Source organism: Thamnophis elegans, chromosome Z, assembly GCF_009769535.1.
Source record: "Thamnophis elegans isolate rThaEle1 chromosome Z, rThaEle1.pri, whole genome shotgun sequence".
Classification (NCBI taxonomy): Eukaryota; Metazoa; Chordata; class Lepidosauria; order Squamata; family Colubridae; genus Thamnophis; species Thamnophis elegans.
In genome coordinates this window covers 2,577,721-2,605,567 of record NC_045558.1, presented here as the reverse complement: position 1 = coordinate 2,605,567, position 27,847 = coordinate 2,577,721, and the positions used below count along the sequence as shown (strand labels likewise).

At 47.9% G+C, this 27,847-nt stretch overlaps 1 protein-coding gene across 2 annotated transcripts; it reads right to left on the bottom strand.

The window, feature by feature from the left end:
• Positions 1-171: 171 nt before the first annotated feature.
• ZNF282 (zinc finger protein 282) lies at positions 172-27,012 on the bottom strand. 2 transcript variants are annotated; one of them, XM_032237291.1, is made up of 8 exons: positions 26,842-27,012; positions 23,554-23,955; positions 22,102-22,228; positions 20,987-21,106; positions 19,557-19,667; positions 18,665-18,787; positions 1,369-1,869; positions 172-831 (listed from the first exon to the last, which is right to left on the bottom strand). In XM_032237291.1, the coding sequence occupies exons 1-8, from the start codon at positions 26,863-26,865 to the stop codon at positions 674-676; spliced, it is 1,566 nt and encodes a 521-aa protein (XP_032093182.1). In that variant the 5' UTR covers positions 26,866-27,012; the 3' UTR covers positions 172-673. The 2 variants fall into 2 exon arrangements, with proteins under 2 accessions (XP_032093182.1, XP_032093181.1); XM_032237290.1 differs by having other exon boundaries at positions 739-1,869.
• Positions 27,013-27,847: the final 835 nt, after the last annotated feature.

Below are 27,847 nucleotides of genomic sequence, written 5' to 3'. Positions count from 1 at the left end.
GTCACTTTTTTTCAGTGCTGTTGTAACTTTGAGGGGATCACTAAATAAACTGCCGTAAGTCTAGGAGTACCAGTAACTGCATTATTTCCCAGCCTTGGTGCTCATTTCTATCTGCAAACATCCCTGAAGTGGATGAACAAAAAAAATGCAAGTGACTCTCTTTCTTTTTTTTGGTAATTTGTCTTTATTTGCAATGCACCTTCAATACAAAACTACATCCTGAACAGAACGTCTCTCTGTGTGGGTAATTAATATATTGTTCGTTAAAAAACAAAACGAGGCGGCCCACATTTTATGAGATAAAAAGGGAGTTTTAAAATCCTAAAAGCAGCAGAGGAGAGAGAGAGAGAGAGCCCAGGGGGAACAAATTAATACGGCTGCTGCAGGTCAGACCCACAAGATTTCTTTTCGAAAATTCAAAAAGTTTTTCCCCCGCACTCGCAATAAAACTGGGAACCGGGAAAAGGAAGTGAAGAGGAAAAGAAAAGAGAAAGGAATCGACTGGTGGCTTGAACAAGAAGTCCCACGGAGTGGCGAGCTACGCAACGTAAAGGGATTTCTGCGTAAATGGTTCCATCCGTACATCTGGAAAAACATTATTTTATTTTTTTTAAAAAAAGCAAAGGATCCATCTGGAGCGTGGTTCTGCCGCTATACGTTTTGAGTCACTCTGTCAGAAAATGACGGGAAAAGTATAACTGTGCAGCCGGTGGCATCCAACAGAAGCCCGAAAGACACACGATGTCCTTGAGCATCCAGCAAAATGAGACCGCTTGTTGTGCAAGGAATAGCATCCTGCACATGTGCAAGTACCATGCAGGCGCGCCAGTACTGAAGAGGGAAGGAAGGAGGGAATTGGGGGTCAGAAAACCTTTCAGACCCATCTGTCCTCTCCCCACATTCTAAATTCCCCCCAAAGGGCCGGGATCCTTCTGTACTAAGGGGGGTGGCCATGATTCTTCACCATTAGCATCCTCAGCTGAAAAGGAGTCAGACTTGGACAGCCCATCTGTCCAGCTGTTTTTCCACATCAGGTAGAATTAAGGCATGGGACTGGGGGGGGCTGCAGAGGGAGTGCTGGGGAGGGGGGAGGTTTCGATTGGACGGGCTGAGAGACTGGGCTCTTTCCCGCTGCTGTGAGGCGCTAAGGGAGACCGTCACCCCCCAACCCAGGAAGGAGTCGCTGGGCCGAGGCCTCGCTGCTGTGAGTCCTCAGGTGGTCCTTGAGCGACTCCTTGTAGCGGAAGCTGCGCCCGCACTCTGCGCATTGGTAGGGGCGTTCGCCCGTGTGAATGCGCTGGTGCTTGAGCAGATTTTGCTTCCGGATGAACCGTTTCCCACAGATGGGGCACTGGAAGGGGCGCTCACCCGTGTGCAGCCGCTGGTGGTTCTGCAGGTGCTCCTTGCGGCTGTAACACTTGCCGCACTCGGCGCACTTGTAAGGGCGCTCGCCCCGGTGGGTCATCTGGTGCCGCACCAAGCCCGAGTGGCAATTGAAGCTCTTGCGGCACTCGGCGCACTCGTACGGCCGGGCTTGGCCATGGTGGCTGCGCTGGTGGACTTTGAGACTCTTTTTTACCCCAAACATCTTGCCGCACTCACTGCAGCCGTGGGGCCTTTCAGCCGAGCCTTGTGGAGGGCCCAGGATGCTTTGCAGCTCACTGTCTAACTCCAGAGATTTACCCGCTCTACATTTGGTGGGGCTGACGGGCGGCCCACGAGGAGCCTCATAGCCTTCCGCTGCTGGAGGAACAGCGAGAACGGCTGCTGCAGGAGATTCTCCCTGGAACAGCATCTCCCGAGGTCTCGCCGACTCTTCCGGGCACAGGCGTGGCTGCTCGGCTTTGATGGTGGTCATTGCGTCTCCAGCTGGAATAGAAAGCGAAAGAAAACTGAAATATTTTACAGTGGTACCTCAACACGCAACGTTAATTGGTTCAGGAAGGCATGGTGAGTACCAGAAACTATGAGTCCCCAAATTTCCCCCCCCCATAACGAATAGTGGAGAGAATTGCACGATAGCCAACAATACCTCCCTAAGACCCTACATGGCCTAGGACCCGGATACCTACAAGACCGTCTTCTGCCGCACACCTCCCTAAGACCAATAAGATCGGACAGGATGGGCCTTCTCCGGGTGCCTTCAGCTGGACAATGCCGGCTGGCGACACCTCGGAGCAGGGCCTTCTCTGTTGCCGCTCCGGCCCTAAGGAATGAGCTACCCCCCGAGATCCGGACCCTACCCACTCTCGTGGCCTTCCATAAAGCTATTAAAACCTGGCTTTTCCGGCAGGCCTGGGGCTGTTGACCTCTTGATTGAGGTCCAGCCCCCCTTTGATTGGGTGCACGTTGTGTTTTCTTTTTAATCTTGTTGTATCTTATTGTTTTAATCCTTTTTTTAACATTTTTCATTTCTGTAAGCCGCCCGGAGTCCTCCAGGAATTGGGCGGCCTATAAATTCAATAAATGAAATGAAATGAGTTGAGTTGAGTTTATTATATTTCTATGCCGCCCTATTCCCCGGAGGGACTCAGGGCGGCTCACAACCAAGTTGGGGTGGGGGGGGGGTACAAATAAGAAAAAAAGAACACGAACAAAACAATACTACAATTTAAAACACTCAACAACCATACCATTCGAGCGGGGGACAAGAACTCATCAGCCCCAGGCCTGTCGGAACAGCCAGGTTTTAAGGGCTTTGCGGAAGGCCTGGAGGGTGGTGAGGGTCCGAATCTCCATGGGGAGCTCGTTCCAAGAGGGCCGGAGCAGCCACAGAGAAGGCCCTCCTCCGGGTGGTCACCAGTCGGCATTGGCCAGTGAATGGAATTCGGAGGAGGCCTAATCTGTGGGATCTAATCGGTCTATTGGAGGTAATTGGCAGCAGGCGGTCTCTCAAGTACCCAGGTCCAATACCATGAAGGGCTTGAATGAAACAGAAATGAAACAAGTTCTCGCTTGTGTGCTGAGTACCAAACAAAATATGTGTCAAGATTGAAAAGACACTTAAGCTTCCTGTGACTATTATTGCTAAGTCAGATTCACAGAGTTGGAAGGGACCTTGTAGGGTCATCTAGTCCAACACTCCCACCCAAGCAGGGGACCCTCCACCATTTCTGACAGATGGCAGTCCAGTCTCTTCTTGAAAGCCTCCAGGGATGAAGCTCCCACAACTTCCGGAGGCAACATCTGTTCCATTCTGTTGATGCTTCTCATTGCCAGAAAATTTCTCCTTATTTCTAGGTCGAATCTCGCCGGCCTTCGGGTGTTTTGGAAAACAGGTTGACCTCCTCCTCAGACCCTCAAATATTGGAACACTGATATCATATCTCCCCTGGGCCTTCATTAGACTAGCCATGACCAGTTCCTGTAACCGTCCTTCATGTGTTTTAGCCTTTTCAACTTGCCAAAGAACTGGGGGGGCGGGGGGGGGAAGGGTGAGATGGAATGTGGAAGCTACAATTTTCAACCGTGGGAACCAAGGACACTCCTGTAGGGTATCTGCCAAGATGTGCATAGTTATCAAAACAAAAAGGACGATTCCCAACTGGACAATGGGACCTGTTCCATGGGAGGAGGGGGATGAAGCTCATCTTTAACTACACAGGGCTTACGAGGGAAAATTTAAGAGTTTTTGCTTTTCTTCATGATAATAATGATAAAAGCTTTGCTTTTGGGATTTTAAAGTTCCTGAAGATGCCTACTTATAGCAATAGCAGTAGACTTATATACCGCTTCATAGGGCTTTCAGCCCTCTCTAAGCGGTTTACAGAGAGTCAGCATATTGCCCCCAACAATCTGGGTCCTCATTTTACCCACCTCGGAAGGATGGAAGGCTGAGTCAACCCTGAGCCGGTGAGATTTGAACCGCTGAACTGCTGATCTAGCAGTAGCCTGCAGTGCTGCATTTAACTACTGCGCCACCTTGGCTCTTACTTCTTATAAATATAAATATAAATAATATAAATATAAATAATATAAATATAAATAATATAAATATAAATAATATAAATATAAATAATATAAATATAAATAATATAAATATAAATCTAAATATAAATATGTTGTATTTTGTGCTGATAAATAAATAAAGGGAGACTAGTATAGATCTATTTCAAGCTATTTAGCTCTCATCAGCTAGCCATACCCTTACTGGGATTAGAACCTGTGCTGTATTACATCTTAGGCAGACATCTTAGCCATTAAGCCACAGGTCCTCCTCCTTATCAGCTGAAGCCCGGGAAGAAGGTATATATTTAATGTCACAACCCCTGGTATGCCCCAATTATGGGAGGAAGATATATATATATATATATATATATATATATATATATATATATATATGTATGTATGTATGTATGTATGTATGTATGTATGTATGTATGTACGTACGTACGTACGTACGTACGTATGTAGGTACATACGTACGTACATACACATACACACACATACATATATATATATATATACATACACACACACACACACACACATATATATATATATATATACACACACACACACACACACACACACACATACATACACACACACATACATATACATACACACACACATACATACACACACACACACACACACACATAAACTCAGGATCCAAAAAGATCTCGACAAACTTGGAACAATGGGACCTATCCCACAAAATGGATTTTAATGTGGAGAAAAGTGAAGCTTTGCATGTGGGCAGGAAAAAACCAAATGCATAAGTACAGATTAGGGCAAGTCATAAGTCAGATTATTGACTCGAAAACAGTAACTGCGAGAGGGAACTTGGGAATCCTAGTGGATGATCGTTTGAATATGAGCCAGCATTGTGCAGCAGCAGCCAAAAAAATAATAATAATCCTGGGTTGCATATACAGAGGCACAGAATCAAGTATGAAGTATGAAGTGCCACTTTACAAAACCCTAGTTTTAGACTGTGTTTGTTAAAAATCTATACCGTGTACGGGTTCTGGGAAGTCGGGGGGGGGGAGGTTGTGGGGGGCTGGGGGGGAGGGATATATATCAGATTTGACGAGACGTGTTAGATTTTGATGTAATTGGACCCCACATGTATACTGTTTTTTTTCCTTATATTTTCATTACTATTATTATTACTATTTTTTCTTTAAAACTAGGACATGTTAAGCATATTGACACGTAGTGGAAATACACCAAGGAGAGGAGGAGTGGGAAATAGAAGGGAGAAGAAAGATGGGAAGAGAAGGATAGGAGAGAGGGTAAGGGGGGAGGATGAGAAGGATAAGGAGGAGTGGAATGAAGAGAGAGGAGAAGGAGAAAGGAAGGGGAAGTAGAGTAGAAAAGGATGATGGAGGGAAGATAGAAAGTTGGAGGGTGGTAGAAGAAAGAGGTGTATGGAGAGCAGAAGAACTATAATGGGTTTCTATTTTTCTGGGCATTGTTGACAAGAGAAACTGATGTAATTATTATTTAATACTATATGATATGGACTATGTATAGTATACATGTGAGTGAGTGTTATGAAAATGAAAATAAAAAATATTCTTTAAAAAAAAAAACCCTAGTAAGGCCACACCTGCAATACTGCAACCAATTTTGGTCCCCATACTACAAAAAGAGAGCCGAGATGGCGCAGTGGTTAGAGTGCAGTACTGCAGGCTACTTTATCTGACTGCTAGTTCGGCAGTTCAAATCTCACCGGGGAGAGTCAGGGTTGACTCAGCCTTCCATCCTTCCGAGGTGGGTGAAATGAGGACCCGGATTGCAATATGCTGACTCTGTAAACCGCTTAGAGAGGGTTGAAAGCCCTATGAAGCGGTATATAAGTCTAACTGCTATTGCTAAAAAGGATTAGGAATGATATAAACTGTTTAAAGTTAGCCTAACAAGGAGGAGCTAAGTTCAATTTAAAGATGTTATCAATTTTCTATTCTTTTTTCCCAATATATTTTAGACTGTTTTTGTTAAAGATTTATATGGTGTATGGGTTCTGGGAAGTCGGGGGAGGGAAGGCTTGGGGGGGATTGGGGGGGAGGGAGGGATGTATATTAGGCTTGACGAGGGGTGTTAGATTTTAAAGTAATATGATTGCACATGTATACTGTCTTCTCTTATTTTTTCTTTAAAACTAAGATATGTTAAGTGTATTGATATGGAAACATAAATACCATCAACACAGAATGGAGTTTGCTCAGAAGTGGAAATACACCAATGAGAGGAAGAGTGGGAAACAGAAGGGAGAAGAAAGATGGGAAGAGAGGGATAGGAGAGAGGAAGAGTGGGAAACAGAGGAGAGAAGAAAGATAGGGATAGGAGAGAGGGTAAGGGAGGAAGATGAGGAGGATAAGGAGGAATGGAATGAAGAGAGAGGAGAAGGAGAAAGGAAGGGGAAGTAGAGTAGAAAAGGGTGATGGAGGGAAGAAAGGAGGTAGGAGAGAGGTAGAAGAAAGAGGTGTATGGAGAGCAGAAGAGCCAATAATGGGTTTTTATCTTTCTGGGCGTTGATGGCAAGAGGAACTGATGTAATTACTACTTAATGCAATAGGATATGGGCTATGTAATAGTACACATGTGATTGTATGTTATGAAAGTGGAAAATAAAAAAAGTACATTTAAAAAAAAATGGAAAAAAAGAAATCAAATAAAAAAAGATGCTGAGACTTTGGAAAACGTTCAGAGAACAGCAACTAAGATGATCAAAGGCCCAGAGGCTAAACCATATGAAGAACAGCTGCAGATTTTGGATCTGTTAGTCTAAAGCAGTGTTTCTTAACCTTGGCGACTCTAAGTCATGTGGACTTCAACTCCCAGAATCCCCCAGCCAGCATAGCTGGCTGGGGAATTCTGGGAGTTGAAGTCCACCGGACTTAAAGTCGCCAAGGTTGAGAAACACTGCTCTAAAGAAAAGAAGAATTCGGGGTGACATGATAGCAGTCTTCCGGTATTTGAGGGACTGCCCCAGAGGGGGGTCAAATTTTTCTCCAGAGCATCAGAGGCAGTGGTGGGTTCCGGATCCCGTTGCAACCGATACGGTACAACGGGCCCCAGCATCTCCCACCTGCACGCATGCAGCACGCACACATGCGTCCTTACCTCTGCACATCACTGTCGACGCTCCAGCTACTCGGCGGAGCGTCACACAGGTGCTGAACGCTCCGTGCGGGGAAGCGCCGAAGAGCTCAAATACAGTTAAGGAGCTCGGGCAGACGGTTGGGCCCTCCGGAGTACCGTACCATACCGGTACCTGGTGCTCCCGGCATACCAGGACGGTACCGCCTGCAACCCACCACTGACCAGAGGCCACGACAAAAAATAACGGTTAGAAACTGAGATCAAGGAGAGAAGCAATCTGTAATTAAGGAGAAACTTCCTAACAGTGAGAACGATTAACCAATGGAACAGAAGTTGCCTCCAGAAATCGTGGGTGCTTCACTTAAAGAAGAAGCTGGTCCGTCACTTGTCTGAGATTGTATCCTGTTTGAGTAGAGGGCTGGACTAGAAGACCTCCAAGGTCCCATTCCATTCTACCCATTAGTTGACACGATGAGCCCTGGGACAAAAGCTAAGGCTCACAATGAAGAAAGGCTTGCGAGAAAAGAGCCGAGGTGGTGCAGTGGTTAAATGCAGCACTGCAGGCTACTTCAGCTGACTGCAGTTCTGCAGTTCGGCGGTTCAAATCTCACCGGCTCAAAGGTTGACTCAGCCTTCCATCCTTCCGAGGTGGGTAAAATGAGGACCCGGATTGTTGTTGGGGGCGATATATTCTGACTCTGTAAACCGCTTAGAGAGGGCTGAAAGCCCTATGAAGTGGTATATAAGTCTAACTGCTATAAAAGTAAAAAAATAATAATAATAATTCTTTCAAAAAAAAGTTAAAGAAACAATTGGTCCATTGCTGGGAGAAAGTGGCAAGAAGATGACAAGCAATGGGGAGAAAGCAGAACTACTTAACTTGTTTTTTTGCATCTTATTTATTTATTTATTTATTTATTTGGTTTGTATGCCGCCCACTCTCGGGAGACTCAGGGCGGAAGCAGTTAAAAATTAATAAAGTTTACGCTAAGAAACAGCATGCCGCAATCAATTCATCTAAACCCATATTAATCAGGGGATATTTGTTGCCTCTCTGTCCCGCGTTCTCACTTATTTGGAAGTCCTATTGAACATAACGGGGATTATAAGTGTACACACACACACACACACACACACACACAAACACGTAAGAATCTACTCATAATGTACTTCCAGATAATTATTATACATTAGGATTTTGCTTCTGAATTTAGACCATGCAGTATTATTTTTAAAATAATATGTCCTTGCTGGTTAAATAATATTTTAACCATCTTCCGACATACTCCCTGATACATTGGAAGTCTTAAGTCATTTCCGGTTTTGTCCTGTCCTACACAAACAGAAAATCAATCTTCATATTTAAACCTTTATTAAAGAATCTCAGCCCAAAATTATATGTAATTATACCGAATCTGTTTGGTATATGGTGCAGAAACATTTCCTCTATTATCACTGTTGTTGCTGATCATTAAAAGCCCCCAATGACCATTCAAGGGACATCTTCCCCAACATGGGCTCTCCGGTTCCACCACAAAACCACGTTCGACTAAAGCGCGCTCGACGAAACCGCATAGCTGACATCATCACAGGGCGACAACAGCGCGGAGACAGAAGCACGCTGTAAATGCTAAACCTAAAATTAACCCCTAAACCTAAAGCTAACCCCCCTAAACCTAATCCTAAACCTAACCCTTAACCTAACCCTAAAGCTAACCCTTACCCTTAACCTAACCCTAACCTTTAACCTAACCCTAAACCTAACCCTTACCTTAAGTTGAATCGGCTTGCTTTCAAAGCACTATTTAAAGCGCCCTTCTTTCTCCGCGCTGGCTGTTGTCGCCCTGTTGATGACGTCAGCGATGCGGTTTAATCGGGCGCGGCTTAGTCGAGCGCGGTTTTGTAGTGCCACGGGGCTCTCCAACCATCCTCAGAAACCTTCACCCAATTGTCCTTTCCAAGCGAAGCTAGAAGACCTTTTCCAGGAATAGAAGCTTCCAGACCTTCCCGGTTCACATTGCCCTTCCCATTTAACATATTTTCCTGCCCCAAACTGAGACATTTGGTGTTTTCCAAGGCATTTTTTTAATTAACCGCCGCTGTGATTCTTGTATCTTTGTCGCATATTCTTTTATTTTTCCCCCTACCGTTTTTTGTAAGCGGTCTTTGGAGGGTATCTAAGATAAATAATAAGCGCGCACTTTTTACACACTCAACTAAGGGCAAACCATCCACTCCAACGTTTCAAGCTCGGTCTTAGTAGAGTTCCGTGGCCGATACACCCAGACGAAAACCAGGCAGAGCACAACAAGCGTTGCTGTCACGTCATTAAGTGCGAGACGAAAACATTGCCCGAGAGGGGGAAACGCGAAGGGGAAAGGGAGAGAAAGGGAGTGGGGGCGGTCACCCAGGTTCCAGACCACACCGGCTCAGAAACACGAGTGGAAATAACCCAACGACACGGAAAGGGATGTCCTCGCAGATACAACCCTCCCCGCCTCTCCGACCCTCAGATCTTTTTGGGACAGCAGCCGCAGGCTGCAACGGCTCAAGTCTCCAAGCCGGTCATCGGTTGGAGATCAAAAGCATCTGTCTTTACCCAAAGGGAAAAAAACAGCCCAATCTATCAAAAACAGCGCCACAAAAATCAGATTAGGAACACAAGTTAAAAAAGGGAAGAAAACAGTAAGTGAGCACCTGTCTACCCTAGACGAGTTCAAATCACCAGGACCGGATGGATTACACCCCAGGGTTCTGAAGGAACTGGCAGACGAGATCTCAGAACCACTGAACTTTTATCTTTCAGAGATCCTGGAGCCCCGGGGAACTGCCAGAGGACTGGAAAAGAGCTGATGTGGTTCCCATCTTTAAAAAAGGGGAAAAAACAGATCCAGGAAATTACAGACCTATCAGCCTGACCTCAATACCAGGGAAGATCCTGGAAAAGATAATCAAGCAATGAATTAGCGAACACCAAAAAGTAAACAAAGTAATAGCCAAAAGCCAACATGGGTTTGTCAAAAACAGATCATGCCAGACTAATCTTATTGCGTCACAAAGTGACAAAATTAGTGGACCAGAGGAATGACGTCGATATAGTTTACTTGGACTTCAGTCAGGCTTTTGATAAAGTAGACCATAACCTACTACTAGATAAAGTAGAAGAATGTGGGTTGGACAGCATCACCACCAGATGGATTTGTAACTGGCTGACCAACCGCACTCAACATGAAGTCCTCAATGGAACTGCATCTACATGGAGGGAAGTATGCAGTGGGGGACCCCAAGGCTCTGTTTTAGGCCCACTACTCTTCAACATCTTCATCAATGATCTGGATGAGGAGATAAATGGGGAACTCATCAAATTTGCAGATGACACCAAGCTGGCAGGAATAGCCAACACTCCAGAAGACAAGCTTAAGATACAGAAGGATCTTGACAAACTTGAACATTGGGTGCTATCTAATAAAGTGAAATTCAATGGTGAAAAGAGTAAAAGGTTCTACATTTAGGCAAGAAAAACGAAATGCACAGGTACAGTATAAATCAGTGGTAGTCAACCTGGTCCCTACCGCCCACTAGTGGGCGTTCAAGCTTTCATGGTGGGCGGTAGGGGTTTGCTGTAACTCTGCTTTATAAATTTTATAAAGTAAAGTTACTTCCCTACTTTATAAATCATCCTTACTGTGCAACTGGTGGGCAGTTAGAAAATTTTAATACTACCAGAAATACAAAAGTGGGTGGTAGGTATAAAAAGGTTGACTACCCCTGGTATAGATGGTACCTTGCTCAATAGTAGTAACTGTGAGAGGGATCTTGGGAGTCCTAGTGGACAACCATTTAAATAGGAGCCAGCCGTGGGCAGCAGCTGCCAAAAAAGCCAACACAGTTTTAGGCTGCATTAATAGAGGGATAGAATTAATACCAGAATAATACTTTATAAGGCCCTGATAAGGCCACACTTGGAATATTGCATCCATTTTTGGTAGCCACGATGTAGAAAAGATGTGGAGACTCTAGAAAGAGTGCAGAGAAGAGCAACAAAGAGGATTAGGGGACTGGAGGCTAAAACATATGAGGAACGGTTGCAGGAACTGGGTATGTCTAGTTTAATGAAAAGAAGGGCTAGGGGTGACATGACAGAAGTCTTCCAATATCTCAGGGGTTGCCACAAAGAAGAGGGAGTCAAGCTATTCTCCAAGGCACCTGAGGGCAGAACAAGAAGCAATGGGTGGAAACTAATCAAGGAGAGAAGCAACTTAGAACTAAGGAGAAATTTCCTGATAGTTAGAACAATTAATCAGTGGAACAGAATTTGCCTCCAGAAGTTGTGAATGCTCCAACACTGGAAGTTTTTAAGAAGATGCTGGATAGCCATCTGTCTGAAACGGTATAGGGTTTCCTGCTTAAGCAGGAGGTTGGACTAGAAGACCTCCAAGGTCCCTTCCAACTCTGTTATTCTATTCTAAAAATTTCCGGGTCAAAATGCACTGTGTACCAAATCCAATGAATTTCAAAGCAGTTGCGTATCAAAGTACTGGTAATCCTCAACCTATGACCAAAAGGGAGCCCCAAATTTCTCTTGCTAATTGAGACATTTGTTAAGTGAATTCTGCCCATTTTATTGCCAGAGTTATTAAGTGAATCACCGCAGTTGATAAATTACTAACACGGTTGTTAAGTGAATCACTGTCGTTAAGTTGTTAAAGGTAGGAACACGGTCGTTAAGTGAATCTGGCTTCCCCATTGGTTTTGCTTGTCAGAAGGTTGCAAAAGGAGATCACGTGACCCCCCTGAACACTGCAATGGTCGTAAGTATGAGACAGTTTGCCAAGCATCCAAATTTTGATCACATGTCCATGGAGATGGCTGCAATGGCCATTAAGTGTGGAAAACAGTCACAAGTCATTTTTTCAATGCTGCTGTAAATTTGAATGGTCTCTAAAATGGACGGTTGTAAGTCAATAGCAATAGCAATAGTAGTTAGACTTATATACCGCTTCATAGGGCTTTCAGCCCTCTCTAAGCGGTTTACAGAGTCAGCATATCGCCCCCAAAAACAATCCGGCTCCTCATTTTACCCACCTCGGAAGGATGGAAGGCTGAGTCAACCCTGAGCCGGTGAGATTAGAACCGCTGAACTGCAGATAACAGTCAGCTGAAGTGGCCTGCAGTACAGCACTCTAACCACTGCGCCACCTTGGCTCTTAGGACTACCTAAGAGGTAGGACTACCTCTACCATTATAATCCAGTAGACAGGAGGAACGTGTTTCCCAAACTCAGTTACTGTAAGACGTGCGGACTTCAACTCCCAGAGTTCCCCAACCAGGGGTAATGAGCAGGGGATTCTGGGAAACAAAGTCCATACATGGCCAAGTTTGAGAAACATTTGCATTATAAGGAATTTTTGAATGAGCCGAGGTGGCGCAGTGGTTAGGGTGCAGTACTGAAGGCCACTTCAGCTGACTGTTATCTGCAGTTCAGCAGTTCAAATCTCACCGGCTCAAGGTTGACTCAGCCTTCCATCCTTCCGAGGTGGGTAAAATGAGGACCTGGATTGTTGGGGGCGATATGCTGACTCTATGAAGCGGTATATAAGTCTAACTGCTATTGTCTTACAACCAAAACATAGATCAAAATTTCCATCACCCGTGACTGCGGTTGGACAGTCAAGTCAGACCTGATTTTATGACCATTTTTACTATGGCCGTTAAGCGAACACCACAGTCCTAAACACAATCTCATTCTTTCAAAACGGGCGGGATTTTCACAGCAAACTATCAAAAAACATGAATTGTGACCACGTAATGTTAGATCATTGCAACAGGTCGTAAATGTGCTCAGATTGTGATCACGTGGCGGTATGATAGTGTGAGGACTCAGCTTTTTTCAGAACAACGGCGGCAGGAAGGGTTGCCATTAGGGACTGGATGAGGGCTAACAAGCTTGTACTCAACCCGGAGAAGACCGAGTGGCTGTTGTGTTTTCCTCCCAATAATTTGGCTAGTGCTCCATCACTCAGGCTGGGGGGCCAAACTTTATACCCCTCAGACAGGGTCCGCAACTTGGGAGTCCTCCTGGACCCACAGCTGACCTTCGACCACCATCTGACGGCTGTGACCAGGGGGGCATTTGCCCAGGTTCGCCTGGTGCGCCAGTTGCGACCCTACCTGAACCGGGAGGCTCTCACAACAGTCATTCGTGCCCTTGTGACCTCTAGGCTGGAATACTGCAACGTGCTCTACATGGGGCTGCCCTTGAAGAGCATCCGGCGACTTCAGCTAGTCCAGAATGCAGCCGCGCGAGTGATTGTGGGTGCACCTCGGTTCGCCCACATAACACCGATCCTCCGCGAGCTGCGCTGGCTACCTGTTGATCTCCGGGTGCGCTTCAAGGTGCTACTTACCACCCATAAAGCCCCCCATGGTAGTGGGCCTGGGTACTTGAGAGACCACCTTCTGCCAATTACCTCCCTAAGACCTATCAGATCGCACAGATTAGGCCTCCTCCGAGTTCCATCTGCCAGTCAGTGTCGACTGGCAACTACGCGGAGGAGAGCCTTTTCAGTAGTAGCTCCGACCCTTTGGAACGATCTCCCCGTGGAGATTCGTACCCTCACCACCCTCCAGACCTTCCGCACGGCCCTCAAGACCTGGCTATCCCGTCAGGCCTGGGGATAAAGATCGTAATCCGTCCCCACCCGAATGATGAATGTTGTGTACTATTTTTACTTATGTATTGTTTTATGTCTTACTGTCTTGTACTCCCCTCCCTATATATTGTAAGCCGCCCTGAGTCCCCTCAGGGAAAAGGGCGGCCTATAAATAATAAAACCATAAAACCATAAACCATAAAACAGAGCAAAACTCACTTAACAAACGTCCCACAGAAACATAAATTTTGGGGCTCAATTCCAGTCAAGGACTACCTGTATGTAGCGTCCTGGGGGGGGGGGTGTCACATGATCTCCATTCAAGACCTTGCTAGCCAGTGTCCAACCAACCAAATCAATGGGGGAGGGGAGCCGGATTTGCTTAAAGACCGAGCGATTCACTTAACGACCACAGTGACTCACTTAACAACAGTCGCAAAATAGGTGGTAAAATTGAGGACCACGTATTTAGCAGCCTTGCTTCGCAAAAGAAATTCAACTCTCTACTGTAACTGTAAATCAAAGACTAGTAATAACCAAAAGCCTATATAGGTTTGTTAAAAACAGATCATGCCAGAGAAATCTTCATTTCCGAGGTGGCGCAGTGGTTAAATGCAGCACTGCAGGCTACTTCAGCTGACTGCAGTTCTGCAGTTCGGCTGTTCAAATCTCACCGGCTCAGGGTTGACTCAGCCTTCCATCCTTCCGAGGTGGGTAAAATGAGGACCCGGATTGTTGTTGGGGGCAATGTGCTGACTCTGTAAACCGCTTAGAGAGGGCTGAAAGCCCTAGGAAGCGGTATATAAGTCTAACTGCTATTTAACTAGGAGCAGCCAACACAGTTCTAGGCTGCATAAACAGAGGGATAGAATCAAAATCATGTGAAATGTTAATACCACTTTACAAAGCCTTGACAAGGCCACACTTGGAATTCTGCATCCAGTTTTGGTGGCCATGATGTAGAAAAGATGTGGAGACTCTAGAAAGAGTGCAGAGAAGAGCAGCAAAGAGGATTAGGGGACTGGAGGCTAAAACATAGGAAGAACAGCTGCAGGAACTGGGAATGTCTACTTTAATGAAAAGAAGGACAAGGGGAGACATGATAGCAGTCTTCCAATATCTCAGGGGTTTCCCCAAAGAAGAGGGAGTCAAACTATTCTCCAAGGGACCTGAGGGTAGGACAAGAAGCAATGGGTGGAAACTAATCAAGGAGAGAAGCAACTTAGAACTGAGGAGAAATTTCCTGACAGTTAGAACAATCAACCAGTGGAACAGATGTTGCCTCCAGAAGTTGTGAATGCCCCAACACTGGAAGTCTTTAAGAAGATGTTGGATAGCCATTTGTCTGGAACGATATAGGATTCCTGCCTAAGCAGGGGGTTGGACTAGAAGACCTCCAAGGTCCCTTCCAATTCTGTGATTCTAATTCTATTCTGATGCGTTGAGAGAACCATTTAAAACAAAAAATTATTTTTTGGGGAAAAAACAAAGTTTTGTTTACCAGTTCTTCAGATTGCTTGAATTTATCTCATGGGGGGCTACTAACCGAGACCATCAATTTTTTCTGGGACTCAAAAAAACTGAATTTTCCCAGCCAGAATTGTTGACATCCTGTTGGTGCCAGGTGCAAAAACCCAACCTTCTTCCCAGGTCACAATAACTTTTATACCCACCTCTTCTTTTGAAAACAACAAAAAAAGGAACTAAGCACCAAGAAAGAAAAATCAGCAAATTGCTGGTATTTTATCTGACACTCAGCCTTACAAGGTCGAAGAGCCGAAAAGCAAACTTAAATTTACAAAACATCTTTGGAAAGATTGCAACACAGCGCCTGATCCCAATTAATCACAATTTAAGCCATAATAAAATTGAGATAGTCAGGAAAATATTAGATTGTGCAGAAATGAATAACTTGACATTGAAATTTAAACAGGAAGCAGATGTAGAATATTATCAAGGCATGGATTTTATTTTATCAAAGGGTTAGAAAAAAGGAGTGAAGAACAAGAATGTAAATTTATGCTGTTAAGCAAATTAAATACTCAGAGAACGTGATGTTTATTAATCACTAAAAATGTACTTGAATGGGAGACTTCCAGGGCTCTAGGCTTTGCAAAACTGGCATATTTCAAATTGCAAAAAAAACAACAAAACAATCTCACCCCAAATAAAGGTTAGAGCCACTCAAAGGTAAGAGTATAAAGTAGAATAGCAGAGTTGGAAGGGACCTGGGAGGTCTTCTAGTCCAACCCCCTGCCTAGGCAGGAAACCCTACACCGTTTCAGACAAATGGCTATCCAACATCTTCTCAAAGACTTCCAGTGTTGGAGAATTAACAACTTCTGGAGGCAACTTCTGTTCCACTGATTAATTGTTCTGTCATTCCTCCTTAGTTCTAAGTTGCTTCTCTCCTTGATTAGTTTCCACCCATTGCTTCTTGTTCTGCCCTCAGGTGCCTTGGAGAATAGCTTGACTCCCTCTTCTTTGTGGCAACCCCTGAGATATTGGAAGACTGCTATCCTCTCTCCCCTGGTCCTTCTTTTCATTAAACTAGCCATGCCCAGTTCCTGCAACAGTTCTTCATATGTTTTAGCCTCCAGTCCCCTCATCCTCTTTGTTGCTCTTCTCTGCACTCTTTCTAGAGTCTCCACATCTTTTCTACATCGTGGTGACCAAAACTGAATGCAAATATTCCAAGTGTGGCCTTCCCAAGGCCTTGTAAAATGGTATTAACCCTTCATGTAATCTTGATTCTCTCCCTCTGTTGATGCAGCCTAGAACTGTGTTGGCTTTTTTGGCAGCTGCTGCACACGGCTGGCTCCTATTTAAACGGTTCTCCACTAGGACTCCAAGATCCCCCTCACAGTTCCTACTATTGAGGAAGGTGCCACCTATACTGTACCTGTGCATTTCGTTTTTCTTGCCTAAATGTAGAACCTTATTCTTTTCACCATTGAATTTCATTTTATTAGATAGTGCCCAATGTTCAAGTTTGTCAAGATCCTTCTGTATCTTAAGCTTGTCTTCTGGAGTGTTGGCTATTCCTGCCAGCTTGGTGTCATCTGCAAATTTGATGAGTTCCCCATTTATCCCCTCATCCAAATCATTGATGAAGACGTTGAAGAGAACTGGGCCCAAAACAGAGCCTTGGGGTCCCCCACTGCATACTTCCCTCCATGAAGATGCAGTTCCATTGAGGTCTACACGTTGAGTGCGGTTGGCCAACCAGTTATGAGTCCACTAGTAACTAACCTTAGTAGTAGCTCAGGAATTCCTGGAATCAAAATCTGTACCTAAGTAAGGTTGGGAAAGACCTGCTTTATAAGTATTCCTTGACTTACGACTGCTGCTGACATCGGAATGTCCATCACACGTTATTGCAGCGGTAAAGTCAAGTCAGACCTGATTTTACGACCGTTATTACTACGGCCATTCAACAAATACCCCGATCGTTAAACACAATCTCGTTCTTCCAAACAGGCATGTTTTTTGTGTGGGAAACTATAGAAAAAAGCCACGAATTGTGATCACGTAACAATAGATCGTAGTGACAGGTCGTAAGGGTGCCCGGATTGTGATTGTGTGATCGTGAGGTGGTGTGCTAGTCATAAGCATGAGGACCGGGCTTTTTCCCCGTACTTTGAAGTAGAAATGGACGTAAACTGAGGACACAATAAGAAGCTGCATGTCTCCATCTCAAAAAGAGAGTCAACAAGATTACCTCAAGGCAGATCTCCTAAGTACAGGATCTGTTTTCTCCTGGCCAAAGAGGATCTTAAACAAACCAGAAATTCTTTGCAATCATTCATTTAACAACTGTTCAAAATTCCAACAACACCGGGGGGAAAATAGTGGCTTAATAACAGGTCCTCAAACTTACGACTATTTCGGCATCCTTACGGCCAACGTAATCAAAATTAGGGCACGTTGCAACCTGTGTAATAGTTACAACGGCCCCAATGAATCACGAGATCCCCATTTGGGATCTTCCCAGATGGCTCCCCACAAGCCAACTCAAAGCCGGCTTCTCTTAATGACGGCACAATTCACTTAACGATTGAGTGCTTTGCCTAACCACTGTGGTCAAAAATAGCCATGTCCAGCACGAGTCACTCGGCCCCTGCCTTGCTTAATGACAGAAACTGTTGTCCCCAATGTGGGCGTTAAGTCGAGGATCAATTGTAAGGTTTTATTTTTCACCCTCCGGTCAATTTCAGCAAAATCTGTCAATTTCGGCATTCATTCCTCTCTCATTTTTTTTTTGAATAATGGGTAATCCTCGACTTATAACAGTTTGTTTAGTGAACATTCGAAGTTACAACGGCCCTGAAAAAAGGCGACCGAGGGCCGTTTTTCATAATTACGACATGGCAGTGCCCCCCCCCCCCCCGGGAGTCACAGGATGAAAACTCGGACGCTCGGCCATTAACTTGTATTCATGATGGTGGCAGTGTTCGTGGGGTTACGTGATCCCCTTTTATTTATTTATTTATTAGACTTATATACCGCTTCCTAGGGCTTTCAGCCCTCTCTAAGCGGTTTACAGAGTCAGCATATCGCCCCCAACAACAATCTGGGTCCTCATTTCACCCACCTCGGAAGGATGGAAGGCTGAGTCAACCTTGAGCCGGTGAGATTAGAACCGCCGAACTGCAGATAACAGTCAGCTGAAGTGGCCTGCAGTGCTGCACCCTAACCACTGCACCTCGGCTCTCTTTTGCAACCTTCTGACCAGAAAAGTCCAAGGGGAAGCTGCAATCACTTAAAGACCCTGTTCCTAACTTAAATGGCGGCAGTGATTCACTGAACAATAGGGGGAAAGGAAGGTCATAAAGTGGGGCGAAACGCCCCTTAACGGATGTCTGTGACTTTAGCAACGGGACTCCTGGGCTCAACTGCAGTGTTAAGTCGAGGATGTACAGCACCCCACTGACGGGGCGAGTCGGTGTGGGACTTACCCGGGCCCCCATGCACAGGTAGGGTCTCCCTTTCCGACGGGTCCCACTGATGTCGGACACAAGAACTCTCCTCTTGCTTAATCCAGGATAAGAAGTCGTGGGCAGACATGAGGCCCTGGGCACCTGCGGGAGAACAGAGGGGATATGCTGGATTCACACGGAGGATTTCTGGGGTCCTCCCCCCTGCTCCCCAAAAAGGCAGAAGGGGACAAAGCCCAGAGAAACACACCACAGCCCCAAGCCCACCCAAGTAGGACCCCCCCCCCCCGAAGTGTCAGCACATGGAGCCATTGGCCTTCTGCATTCAATTCACACAGGTAAACTGAGCAATCCTCTCCCTTGGCAACTTTAAGAGGGGTGGGCTCCAACTCCCATAATCCCCCAGCCAGCATCCTTAAAGAGAGACTCCAACTCCCATAATCCCCCAGCCAGCATCCTTGAGACTCCAATTCCCATAATCCCCCAGCCAGCATCCTTGAGACTCCAACTCCCATAATCCCCCAGCCAGCATCCTTAAAGAGAGACTCCAACTCCCATAATCCCCCAGCCAGCATCCTTGAGACTCCAATTCCCATAATCCCCCAGCCAGCATCCTTGAGACTCCAACTCCCATAATCCCCCAGACAGCATCCTTGAAGAGAGACTCCAATTCCCATAATCCCCCAGCCAGCATCCTTGAAGAGAGACTCCAACTCCCATAATCCCCCAGTCAGCATCCTTGAGACTCCAACTCCCATAATCCCCCAGCCAGCATCCTTGAAGAGAGACTCCAACTCCCATAATCCCCCAGCCAGCATCCTTGAAGACTCCAACTCCCATAATCCCCCGGCCAGCATCCTTGAAGAGAGACTCCGATTCCCATAATCTCCCAGCCCCCTCCCTCGCCCATCACCTGCGCACGGATCCGCCACCAGGCCTCTGTCCTCGGAGAAGGGGCCTCCCCCGCTGAACGCCCCCTCCTGCTTGATGCGTGTCAGGATATCCGGCGTGGAGGCCAAGGGTCCTGGGTTCGAGGGAGAGAAGGGGAAGAGAGACGGGGGCGCAACTTGGAAAAACGCAGCCTTGGACCCACCACCATCACCCGCCACGGGGCGGAGGGCACCAGCCAGCCCCAAACCCTCCTCGGCTCAGAAATGCACCCCGTTTGAGGGGGGGGAGAAGGAGGACTGGGAAGGGGGTGGGGGTCCTTCCCGCGATGGTGGAGCTAGAATGGGTGGGTGCAGGAGGGGTGCGCATTTGGGGATGGGCAAGGCTGAATGTGGGCAGAGGGAGCTGCATGAAGCAATTGTGGTTTTATTCGATGGCTGGTTGGAAAGGGGGGGGGCAGGTCCTGGGGAGGGAAGGAAGGAAGAAAGAAAGGAAGGAAGGAAGGAGGGAGGGAGGGAGGGAGGCAGGCAGGCAGGCAGGCAGGCAGGCAGGCAGGAAGGAAGGAAGGAAGGAAGGGAGAGGTAAAGCAATGAAAGAATAAAGGACAGAGGAAGGGAGGGAGGAAGGAAGGAAGGAGGGGTAAGGCATGAAAGAATGAAGGAGGGACAGAAGAGAGGAAAGGAGGAAGGAAGGAAGGAAGGAAGGAAGGAGAGGTAAGACATGAAAGAATAAAGGACAGAGAAAGGGAGGGAGGAGAGAGGAAGGAAGGGAAGAAAGATGGAAGGGAGAGGTAAAGCAATGAAAGAATAAAGGACAGAGGAAGGAAGGAAGGAAGGAAGGAAGGAAGGAAGGAAGGAAGGAGAGGTAAGGCATGAAAGAATAAAGGAGGGAAGGAGGGAGGTAGGGGAGAGGAAGGAAAGAGAGTTAAGGCGTGAAAGAATAAATGAGACACGGAGAAAGGAGGGGAAGGGGAAGGAGGGAGGGAGAGTGGGGGAAGCAGTAATGCATGAAAGAATGAGGGAGGGAGGGGAAAAACAAAAACAAAAGGAATGAAGCCAGGTGGAAAGGGAGGGAGGCAGGCAGGCAAAGATAAACCAGGAAGAAGAAAGGAAGATAAGGAGGAGGAGAGATAAAAGCGGAATCGGAGAAAGAGGAGTAACCGGCAGAGAAGGAACGAAGACGCAACAAAAGTTTTGTTTTTGGCTAAGCCGTGAGAATCTCATCTCCAGCACTCGGTAAACAATCTGTGTGTTTGGGTTGCCTTCTGCACCTGCGAATGTGGGACCCAAATCTCACAATTTAGAATCAGAGTAGAGTTGGAAGGGACCCTGGAGGTCATTTAGCCCAACCCCCTGCTCAACCAGGAGGCCCTATATACCACCTCAGACAATACACCCTCTCCAAACGAGACCACCTCCCCCACCCCAGATACCCTTCCCCCCCCCCCACTCCCACCTGTGCAAGGCTCAGAGATGACTTCGCGCTCCTTCGCACTCGGCTCCGGGACGCTGGGTTCGGGGGCCACCCGCTCGGCCCTGGGGTGCCCCTCCGGTTTGGCGACGTTGACGTTGGCACCTGGAAAACGGGGGGGAGGCGATCAAAAAGGCTTCCTGAAAAGGGGTCTCAGCTCCCCCCATTGGCTTTCCCTACCTCACAGGGTCGGCGTTGTGACCCGAAAAAACCCTCCGGTCCAGCAGTACAGTCAATCCTCGACTTACGACCATGACAGGTGCTCCCGTTGATAAGCGAGACAGGTGCTAAGGGAGTTCCGCCCCATTTACGACCTGTTTTAAACTTACCAGCATGACGGAGCACAAACTTTCTCTCACTAAGTAAGACGGTTGTTAAGGGAGTTTTGCCCCATTTTACGGCCTTTCTGGCCACGGTCGTTAAGTGAATCCCTGCAATTACTGAAGTAATCACACAGTCGTTCAGCAAATCTGACTTCCGCCGTGACTTTGCTCCTCAGAAGTTCGCAAAAGAGGAACAAGCGACACAGAAACCGTCATAAATATGAGTCAACGGCCAACTGTGTGACTGTTGGGGATGCCACAAGTGAGAAAAACAAGTGAAAAATTCCCTTTTTTTGTGACCTTCAAACGGTCACTAAATGAACAGTTGTAAGTCGAGGACTACCTGGAATATGGCAAATATTCCCAAAGTGCACCTTCAGGTAGTCCTTGATTTACGACCATTCGTTTAAGTATCCCGCTGATCTTCCTTTGGTGAAAAAAAAATGACTTGGAACTGGTCCTCGTACTTACGACCGTCGCAGCATTCTTGGAGTCACCAATTGCCATTTAGGCATTTAGGCTCCTATTTACAACAGAGTCACACGATCATCATTTGCGACCTTAAAATCGAATGAGGGCAGCCAAACTCACTTAACGGCCGTGTGCTTCACTTAACGATGGTAGTGATTCACTTAACAACCGTGGGGAAAAAAGCGACACAATCGAACTGCAATGTTTAACAATGGACGTCCCGATCCCAATCGGGGTTGTAAGTCGAGGACTAGCTGTAAAGACAGATAAAAGACCGGGCAGGCTGCCGATTAACCTGGTTTATACCGAGTGCTAGCAAGGATTCGTAGTTCTCCTTCAGAAGGTTGTTGTAGAGGTCTTTCTGCCAATCAGCCAAATTCTTCCACTCTTCAGCGGAGAAATAAACCGCAATGTCCACAAACGTAACCGGCATCTGCAAATAAAATTAAAGTGAAAACAACAAGGGCTAAAAGGAGACTTTCGCACCCAGACCCAGAATTTGTTGCACCTTCCCCCATCACGAAGTCACGTTTCCGAATGGCCACTGCTCTTGGCTCCTCCCTGAAAAACTTGGCAAAAAAAGATGAAGGAAAAAACCCAGACGTTCTTTCGAAGTTTATTTTTTTAATTTACATTTTTTTAAAATTCTACTTTAATATTTTTTAATCTGTTTTTAATTTTACTAAGTCCTTTTTAAAAAAAAAAAATTAAAGGTGGTTTCCTTGCTAAAAATAATTACCCAAAGTGAAATTAATTGCCAATCCAACTGATTCAACATTCACTTCTGTTCCACTGAGAACAATTAATCCAGAAGTTGTGAATATCTTTAAGAAGATGGACAGCCATTTGTCTGAAACGGTATCGGGTTTCCTGCCTAGGCAGGGGGTTGGACTAGAAGACCTCCAAGGTCCCTTCCGACTCTGCTATTATATTGTATTGTATTGATAAGGAGAAAAACATATGTTTTGGTCTTTTTTTCTTTTCAGCTTCCATTTTAATTTTTAAAGTTCCTTTATAAAATTATTATTTTTTTTGCTCTTTTTAAGATGATTGTTTTGCTCCCTAAAAGGTTTGCTAAAAGTAAATTCATCAGAAATCCAGAGTTGGAACGATAAAGTCTTCCTCTTCCTAGTTTGTAGTTTTAATTTTTCTAAGTCCCTTTTTTTAAAGGTGATTCTTCTTATTTAAAAATTACCAAATGTGAATTCAGTTGTAAATCCTGTCACAATTTGGAAATAGAAAAATAGAAGACATTTTAAATCTCTCTCTCTCTCTCTCTCTCTCTCTCTCTCTCTCTATCTATCTATCTATCTATCTATCTATCTATCTATCTCCTTTCCTAATTTTGGATCTTTCGTTTTGAAAAAATATTATCTCCCGACACAACCACCTTGTGAGGTGGGTTGATCTAAGGTTTGAGAAGGAAGGATTGGTCTCAAGGGAGCTTCACACTTGGGAGGCCACCAATGATGGGTTTGTGTCCCATCAAAAAGTTGAAGGACATGAACCCGTAAAGTCTCCAGATGTTTCGGGGAGGACAATTCCCATTGGAGCCATCTGAGACACAATTATGGGACCTCCGGTCTCAACCCAACATCTGGAAACCACCACAGGGGAGGAGATGCCCAGATCTAGGCCATTTGTGGTTCCTTCAGCAGAACCACCACCCATCCTTCTGAGGAACCAGCCTCTTCCCTTCCCAGGGCTCCTTTCCCCCACACAAGACCCGCTCCCCGTTCCTCTTAGAGGACCCTTGACCTTGGGGATTTCTCCCTTGGATCCCGGGGGCAGCCGGAGGACCCAGAAATTGCGGTTCTTGAGAAGGTTCTCCATGTTCTCCAGCCTTCTCTGCAGGAGGCCGTATTCTTGGATGAGGGTGCCCAAGACAGCCCACTTGTTCTCCAGCTGGTTGCCGAACTCCATAGCTGTCTTCTCACAATCCAAGAGTTTCTTCTCGGCCGTCCCGGATCGGCCTTCCAAGCTGAGCAGACGGGTGGCCAACAGGTCGATCTTCCTCTCCATGGCCTGGACGGTGGCCACCACGCTCCAGAGGGAGGCCTCGGCGGTGTGCAGCTGCGCTTCTCGCATGTGGCTCAGCTCGGGGACCAGAGGAGGCTGGAGGGGCATCAAATGTTGGGCTTCCACGTTCCATTCCTGGAGCTGGAGAAGACCAAGGAGGAAGATGAGAAGTTGAGTGACCTTCACCAAGGAACTGTCCCTTCCGCCGAAGGGACAATTGCCGACTGCAGGAAGTCCTCAGCTTACAACGCCTCTTTCAGAGTCACAGCGGCACTGTAAAAAGAGCCCTAGGAGACCCATTCTCACACTTACTACTCGTTGATGCCTCCCCAAGTCACGTCATCGAAATTCACACAACCGACTCACATTTACGACGGTCGTGGCGACCTTCCGATGAGCAAAGCCACAACCGTGTCCCTAAGTTAAGAACTACAGGGATTCACTTCACGACGGCGGGAAGAAAAGTGGTCAAAGGGGGACAAGAACTCACTTAACAACTGTCTCGCTTAGCGACAGTAATGTTGGGCTCGATTGTGGTTGTAAGTCGAGGATTAGCTGTTTCAGCACATGCTACTCCCTCGCGGCCCAATGCTCCGGCAGCAAGACTTCAACGGGATCAGAACGAAATCGCAGCGTTTCATGAGGACTAGAAAGCTGCGTTAAACGGTGGAGCCATATATTTATTAAAAGAAGGGGAATATGCATGGGATTGAGAAGCGTAATATCTGGAATAGAACACACTTCTACACAACTCACGTGGCTTTTTCAGCCCGGTAAATCTCTGTTCGTAAAAGGGAGGCTATTATATCATCTACAAAACGGCTAAAATTGAATTTGCAAAAGACATAGTCCTCAACTTACAACCATTCATTGTTGGAAGTTGCAATGCCACAAAGAAAGAGGGAGTCAAACTATTTTCCAAGGCACCTGAGGGTAGAACAAGAAGCAATGGGTGGAAACTAATCAAGGAGAGAAGCAACTTAGAACTGAGGAGAAATTTCCTGACGGTGAGAACAATGAATCAGTGGAACAGAAGTTTCCTCCCGAAGTTGTGAATGCCCCAACACTGGAAGTCTTTAAGAAGATGCTGGATAGCCATTTGTCTGGAACGGTCCAGGGTTTCCTGCCTAGGCAGGGGGTTGGTCTAGAAGACCTCCAAGGTCCCTTCCAACTCTGCTATTGTATTATTATTATTATTGTATTAAAAAAAAAGTGACATATGACCAATTTTTGATATCTGCAGCATCCCCTGTAGTCACGTGATCCAAATTCAGCCGCTTGGCAACCAATTCATATTTATGACGGTCGCGGTGTCCGTGGGTCACGTGATTTCCCCCCTTTTTGCGACCTTCGGACCAGCGAACTCAAGGGGGAAGCCCAGATTCGCTTAACAACCAAGTAACTAAGGAGTAACCGAGTAGCTAACTTAACAACCGCAGGGATTCACAACAGATGGGGCCGCGGAGGTCGTAAAAATGGGGACAAAACTCAACACAATTGTCTCGCTTAGCGATGGTAATCTGGGGTTCAGTTGTGGTCGTAGATCGAGGACTACCTGCATAGGGAATTCACCAGCCACCGTGCGGATGACCAGGAGGGCCTGGGGACTACAACTCCCAGAATTCCCCAGTCGATGTATGCAGGATGGCTGGGGATTCTGGGAAATGGAGTCCCCAGGCCCGGAGATGAGAGGCGGCAGACCGAAAGACAAAAGGTGTGTGTGTGTGTGTGTGTTTCTCTCTCTCTTCAGGCCGTCTCTTCTTTTGAGCCTGGCCTGCTCTGCAAGGTGGTTGTGATGAGTCACCCAGGTTTCCTCGGAGGAGGAGGAGGAAGGGAGGGGCCCTTACAGAGCCTGCCTTGCAAGGGGAGGGGGAGGGCTGGCCAGGAACAGGGGGGGGGGCTGTTTCAAAGGAGGAGGAGAGGGATCTACTGGGTTCCCTGGGGTGGGGGCAATCAGGGAGGAGGGAATCTCCTAGAGTCACTGGAATCTACTGGATCCCTTGGCGGGTGGGGGTGAGAACCCCTGAATCGCCTGGGGCAGGGGCCAATCCTGGGGACGAGGATCTACCTGATCCCTTGGGGAGGGCGGCTAGGGGTCTCCTGGATTCCTTGGGGTGAGGAGGAGGCAGGCGAGGGGGAAGTGGGATCCCCTCAGGCAGTGGAGAAGAGGGGGGGTCCCCTGAGGGAGAGGGGCACAAGGGGTCTCTTGGAGTGGGGAATCAAGGGGCTGGGATCTCCTGGGGATGAGGGAGGGGGGAAGTCAGGGGATCTCCTAGATTCCTGGGAGGGATGGAGTCAGGAGAGGAAAGGGAGAGGGGATCGCCTCTGATCCCTTGGGAGTGAGGGGTACTCAGGGGGTCTTCCTGGAGTGGGGCAGCCAAGGGAGGGTGATCTCCTGGTCCCCCTGGGGGCTACTCAGGTGATCCACCGGACTCCAGAACGGGATGAAGTCGTGGGGGGGGATCTCCTGGATCCGATGGGACTGGGGGGGCAGAGTAGAGGGGGGGGTCTCCGGGATCACTGAGGGGGGAGGTGGGGGATAGCCAGGGGATCGCGTGGAATGGGGGCAGCCAGGAGAGGGGATCCAAAGGTGAGGGGGGGAGGGGACTGGGATCTCTTAGGGGGGGAATCTACCGGGTCCCCTGGGGGCGGGGGGGAGGGGAGATGTGCCCTAAAGGGGGTGGGGGTGGAGAAGGAGAATCAGGGACGAGCAGAAGGAGGGAGAGCAGGGACCCCCTCCCCCTCCAGCCCCCTCCCCAAAAACTTGCTCCGGAGCGGCATCCCCCTCCCCCTCCCTCCCCATCTCCCCCCTCCCATCCCAACGGGGCAGAGCGCGGGGCTGGTGGGGCGGGGGGTCGATGGGTGGGTGGGCTAAGGAAGCCCCCCGTCCTTCCCCCTCCCTTCGCGGAGCCCCCTCCCCCCGAGGCAGCCCGATGCCCCCTCCCCCCCTCCCCACCACTCCGACGGGATCCAGCTGCCGGGCCTGCGGGGAGACCCCTGCCCGGGCGGGTGGGGCGGGGGTCTCACCTGGGCGGGGGCCCACTCCGCCATGGCGGGCGGGCGGGCGGCGCTGGAGCGGGGGCGGCGCTGGGGAGGGGGCTGCGAGGCCGGGCGGCGTCGTCGTCTGATCGGCCAGGAAGCCTCGGGCGGTGCTGGATCCTTGCCGGGAGGCGCCCCCTGCAGGGCTCGAGAGGTACAGCCCCGCCCTCCGCCCCGCCCCGTCCCGGGACCTTCGCAGACCCCTCCCACCCGCCCCCCAACTCCCCCACCCCACCTCCAAGCCCCACCCGCAGGTGCTCTGGGCGGACGGGCAGCCTGAGCCGCTGGGGACCCCCCATCCCGGCCCCCCAGGAGGCTGCTTCACACGTGCTTTGGAAGGACACGTGTCCTGGAAGACCCGGGACCCCTGCGCTGCAACCCAGCTCCATGCCCCCCACCCCCCGTTTTGCCTGGCTGAGTTCTGCCTTCCCCCATCCCAGTCCCGACGATGCCGCTTCACGCGTGTCCCGGTGGCCCAATGCAACCCAAGGAGGTGGAGATCCGCCTTCCCAACCAAACGGACCCCAGGGTGAGGATCTCCTCTTGGCCCCCCATCCCAACCTCCCCCCCCCCCCAGATGCTTTGGACAATCCAGGTATATTGGAAACCCTGGCCCAGATGCAGCCCAGTGCTAGTCCTCGACTTACAACAGTTCATTTAGTGACCGAAGTGACAGCCGTGAAAAAAGGGACTTAGGATCGTGTTTCACCCTTACGACCGCTGCAGCATACCCAGGGCCACACGCTCAAAATTCAGACGCTTGACCAGTGACTCATACTGACGACGGAGGCAGAGTCCCTGGGGGGGTGATGTGATTCCCTTTTGCGACCTTCCGACACCAAAAGCAAACGGACAAGCCAGATTCACTTAATGGCCGTGGAACTAACTTCACAGACGCAGTGATTCGCTTAACGACTGTGGCAAGAAAAGCCACGCAATGGGACAAAGCTCACCACAGATGTCTCACTTAGCAACAGAGATGTGGGGCTCATGT

Bases quoted from the DNA above. Each gene is read 5' to 3' on its own strand.
- ZNF282 (XM_032237290.1), bottom strand. From the start codon at position 26,865: ATGGCGGAGTGGGCCCCCGCCCAG. The intron at 18,788-19,556 runs GTGATGGGCGAG...GTTCTCCCGCAG, and splicing joins GGTGGCGGATCCGTGCGCAG to GTGCCCAGGGCCTCATGTCT. The intron at 1,870-18,664 runs GTAAGTCCCACA...TTTCTATTCCAG, and splicing joins ACCTGTGCATGGGGGCCCGG to CTGGAGACGCAATGACCACC.